The following is a 4,793-nucleotide window of genomic DNA, read 5'->3' as shown; positions in this document are numbered from 1 at the left end:
AGGCCTGGTGGCTTCTTGCAAATGCCATTAGGAGCACTAAAACGAGCCAGAGGAAGCTGGAATGATTTTCTGTCTCATGTACTACTTTCACAACACAATGAAAATCTCAGCAATCATTTTTTTTTAATAAAATGTACCCACTGCAGCTTTAAACAATTCAAAGAAAACCCATTCACCTCCATTGTTTTAGGCTGTGAAAAGAAATCTCAGAGACAGATCTGTCAGAAAAAAAAGTCTACATAGCACTACAGTCAAAAGGGAACCTCAGCAATTTACTACTAGACTTTCACAAAGTAAAGGGCCTCCCATGAATAAAGAAGAGGTCGACATATCCTGTCTTATATTCTCTAGTGAAAATTCTCTGAAAATGTAGCACCCTACAACTTCCATAATGCAACTCAATAGTGTCTTTTATTAAATCATCAGGGTTATTTTTACTTGACAACGCTCCTTCAGAGCCACAGAGGACATCATACGACTGTTTTCACACTCTGAGTGTTGCTCATTTAATGTTTAAGTTAAGTGAACGTTTTAATTTAGAAAAAAACTAAACAAAATTGGAATAAAAGCATTTAAATCCCTAAATCAAAGGTTGGACACATTTTCTCAAACCCTAGTTCATAATGTTCATAACACAACAGCTCTAAGAGAGATTTTCACACTAGCTTGGTCTTAAAAGTCCAGTGTGAAAGATTTAGTGACATCTAGTGGTGTAGTTGCAAACTGCAACTCACTTGCTTCCCCCTCCCTTTCTAAACAACGGTGGCTGCGAAACTGCCAGTGTTTTTATGGTCTGGGCTACTGTAGAAAAATTACGGTTCAACATGGCATTGTTTTTAACAGAACGCGACCTGAGGTGTTGTAGATAAAAACAGCTCATTCTAAGGTAACAAAAACACAACAATTCTTATTTTCAGCTGATTATACACTGATGAAAACATGCCTATGAATATTATATTCCATTTCTGACAATAGATCCTCCTAAATGTTACACACTGGACCTTTGAATTTAAAGCTTGGAGCCCAAGTGTGTCAAACACTCATAAGTGTCTGTAAGAAGCCAAATAAACAGACTGTGACTTTGCACTCAGACACAGAGCTCTAGTTCTGTCTGGCAATGTTAGGAGGGTGGGCATAGACACACAATATATAGATAACAAACCATCCAGTTAGTGAACACGGGTGTGAGTGTAGTGTGTTAATACTACTCTTATTAATGTACAAACGGGAATATCTGTCAACAAAGCCTGAATTTAACCACTTATGTGTGCTGTAAACTGATCTGCGTGGCCTACAGTTGTCCATAAAAAAATAACAACTAGACTATTGTTTAATAGAGATAGACATTCCTCCCAGGACTGCGCATGTTTTACATTCACCCTTTATACTGTACCTTTATACAGTTCCTGTCCATCCCCCTCATTACTCAGACATGCACATAGAAGGGACCCCGTCTTACTAGAAATAAATGCGAAGACTCTCCACCGAAGGGGGGCAGCAGGGATGAGAGGGCCGATGATGGCAGGAAGGACCCTCCGGAGCTGGAGAAGGCCGCAGCGCTGCGGTAATCGCCAAAGGTCTCTGGGTAGTAGCTGTCAATGAGGGAGGAGTAGCTGGTCATGGCGGAGGGCTCGCAGCCCAGAGGTTTACCGCCCAGCGTCGACGAGTAGACGTCGGGGGAGAACTGCTTGGTGGACGGGCAGAAGTCTGAGTCTGAGATGAAGGGACGCCTCATGCCGTAGTAGCTGGGCAGCATGTGGGACCCTGCAGATAACAATAGGAAGATATAAAACATATCTATCTTCATAATGGCAGCAGTGGAATGACCAAAGTGTTTACACACCTCAGGTTCTTGAAATTTGCAAGTCACAATGATCTAATTACAGTAATAATGAGAGTGCTGACTGAGACTGTGTGGAAAGATTTGTTTTGCAGGCTGTGAGTGGTGAAGATGTTTGATGCTGTACTTGATTAACAGTCTCACCTGGCATCTGGACAAATGAAGGTGGAGTGGTCGATCCTCCCTGTGACAGAGAAATAAATAGAATAAGGCATTTTAATTGACTGACTGATTGCTTTTATATATGGATTACTAGACACGGGAAAAAAATATACAGATCCAAATGATCACATGTTAAAGTTGAAACACTTTTTTCCAATTTGGTCCCAATTAACACTTCCTATGTCCAGTTGAGCAAGCCTGGGTCAGAACCTCAGTTAACGTCCTCCTTTCCTGTTCTTAGATATGCTAAGACTCGTCTGTTAGCAAAGACAACCAAATTTTGAAGATGATTAAAAGATAAAAGTAGCATATTGCATATATAGACACATCTTAAGTTAGCTAACGTTAGCAAAACGCTAGCTAACTACACAGCTAATTCACATCAATTGTTAGCTGGACAGTTTTGCTACAGAGCAAAACACTTGCAAACTAGCTAGCTAATTGTTGTTGGGTCTCTGTAAATAATTTCATAAGGAGTACGGTCTAACCATGCTCTATTTGAAAAGTGTCATCAAATAAAATTGAATTGAATTGAGCTGTTGGCTAATATTAGCAAAATTGTAGCTAATTACTTAGCTAGCTGGTATAGCTGTTAACTTAAAATGTGTCTATATACTGTATATGCTGCTGCATAGACGAGACTAGCACATAGCATGTCTCAGTACAGGAAGGAGTCCAACTGTTATTGGACGCAGAGCAAAAAGGGGCGGGACTTAGGAAGGGTCAATTAGGAAGGAGTTACAAGAACAGAGTGAAATGGATTGTTTCTCTCACACACGCCAGACACTGTACGGACTGTTGTTCCAGTCAAATTCCCTTAAGCACGCACCTTGCTTGGTTCCAGTCCTGAGCAAACACATTAAAGCTACATGGCTCCTTATGTTGTTTTTGTTTATTTTTAGTCTCCATTCTGAGAACACATCACAGCGCTTTCAACTGTTATTTAAAGATGTCTTTTATATCAAGATTTTGTTACATTTTTAAGCTGCAAACACATTTTATACATCCACCTGTATTTGCTCATGGGCCTTAGTCTGTGTGGGTCAGTTAAGTTTTATTAGGAGTGTCCCTCATAAAACGTAAATGAAATGATATACCCACACTTGCTGAACATACAGCATGTCTATTTTCTACAGAATGTACAACACAGACTGCAAATTATTCTGTAATAAAAATGTTTGCACATTTTGCATTCAAGTACAAAATAAAGGTCGGGCTCCCCTTTTGACTCTTAAAAAGTCCCAGATAAGCAACAGGTTTTTCTTTATTACTTTCATTTTAATGTGTAGCAGTGGACTATTATTGTAATAAACATAAAATGCAAGAAAAAAAGTGAGTACTCTCCCTACTTCTTATTTTATAATTGAGTGGTCTTATTTTGGTTACTTTGTTTGTGAAATTGAACATAACAAATAGGGACATACAGAGATGTATAAAATACAGAAGAGTTCACGCCCAGAGCACAGAGCATTACACCGTCAGGATACAGGGAAAAGAAATTTAGACTAGATATTTACTTCATGCAGCAATATCACAAAGATAGTTTGTAGTGTATGAATTGTCTGACGTATGCTTTTAATATGTTAGCACCATTAGCCATTATTATTACCACATACCCAAATTGACAGAAAGAGAAATCTGGGGAGGATCTAGCCTTTAAATCATAATAATAATAATAATAATAATGATAAGACAACCAATCTCTAAAAAGAGGTAAAAAGAGTCAAATGTTCAAATGTTGTTATCGCAAAAATATTGATTATCTACTTTAATTAAAAACCAGTATAAAACAAAACATGTAAATAACACCATTATAAGTCCTGCATTCAAAACCCTACAACATAAATTAAAGTACAAAAGTGTTAGCAACAAAATGTACTTAAAGTATCAAAAGTAAAAGTAGTCATTCTGCAGGACAATGGCCCCTGTGACTGATATATTATTATATGTGACATTGAATAATGAATGATGAATGAATGAATAACACTGATAAATCAATCTGTAAGCAGTGTTTTACTGCTGTAGCCGCACAAGATGGAGGCACTTTTACTACTTTATATAAGTAATGTAGTTTGGGCCTTTGGTTCCCAAAGTAAGGGTCTTACCCTTCAAACAGGCAGAACCCGTACATCCTATACCACTACACAAGCTGCTTAGGGCCCCGTCTCCCCCTCATGTCAAACCCAGTGTCAATGTTTACAACTTTGATGAGAGGATGAACGGACTGTCCGTCAGAAAAAGAGGAAAAACCACAACAAGAGTGAATTGTGGGAACAGGAGTCAGGTGAACTTGTGTTCTCTCCAAGTGTGATTTCAGTAAATAACAATAATTTAAAGCTGATGTGCAGCTTGCAGCATCTGTCTCTCTCCACTCTGTCTGTCTGTACAGCTGACAGTCTGTCTGTCTGCTCTGTGTTTGTTAAACACCAACTGGCAGCAGTGTTTATTAACTGCAGCTAGGCAGTGGCATTGTGCATGCACAGAATGAAAATCGCTCTTTCTAGCAGTGCTAACGTCTCTGGGCACCAGTCCAGATAATATATGGGCATGATGGCACTGCTCCCAGACGCTCATCATTTCAGAAAATAACTGCTCAAATTCACATCAACAACTTAGTGATTCACTAACTGCTGGAGTGTAACTGTTTTATTATACATATTTATCTCTTACTCTCTTCTTCTCTTTCCACTCTGTGTGACAAAATCTCATATAGGGATCTAGAGTGGCATGAGGTGGCAGCTGCCATCTGATGCCCCAGTTTGGTGTCGAATGGAGCGAAGCCTGCGAGCTA

General features: G+C 39.0%; 1 protein-coding gene across 1 annotated transcript in view; it reads right to left on the bottom strand.

The window, feature by feature from the left end:
- Positions 1-4,793, bottom strand: part of LOC118341949 (uncharacterized protein C11orf53 homolog) — a 13,595-nt gene that overhangs the window by 1,565 nt on the left and 7,237 nt on the right. The window contains exons 3-4 of the mRNA XM_035680372.1: positions 1,985-2,024; positions 1,460-1,764 (exon numbers count right to left, since the gene is read on the bottom strand). Coding sequence (XP_035536265.1) covers positions 1,460-1,764; positions 1,985-2,024 — 345 coding nt within the window. The remainder of the gene's footprint in view (positions 1-1,459; positions 1,765-1,984; positions 2,025-4,793) is intronic.

Source organism: Morone saxatilis, unplaced genomic scaffold (assembly GCF_004916995.1).
Source record: "Morone saxatilis isolate NCDOM2014 unplaced genomic scaffold, NCSU_SB_2.0 Contig8, whole genome shotgun sequence".
NCBI lineage: Eukaryota > Metazoa > Chordata > Actinopteri > Moronidae > Morone > Morone saxatilis.
Note: the sequence above shows the minus strand (reverse complement) of the source record. Positions and strands in the feature narration are given on the sequence as shown.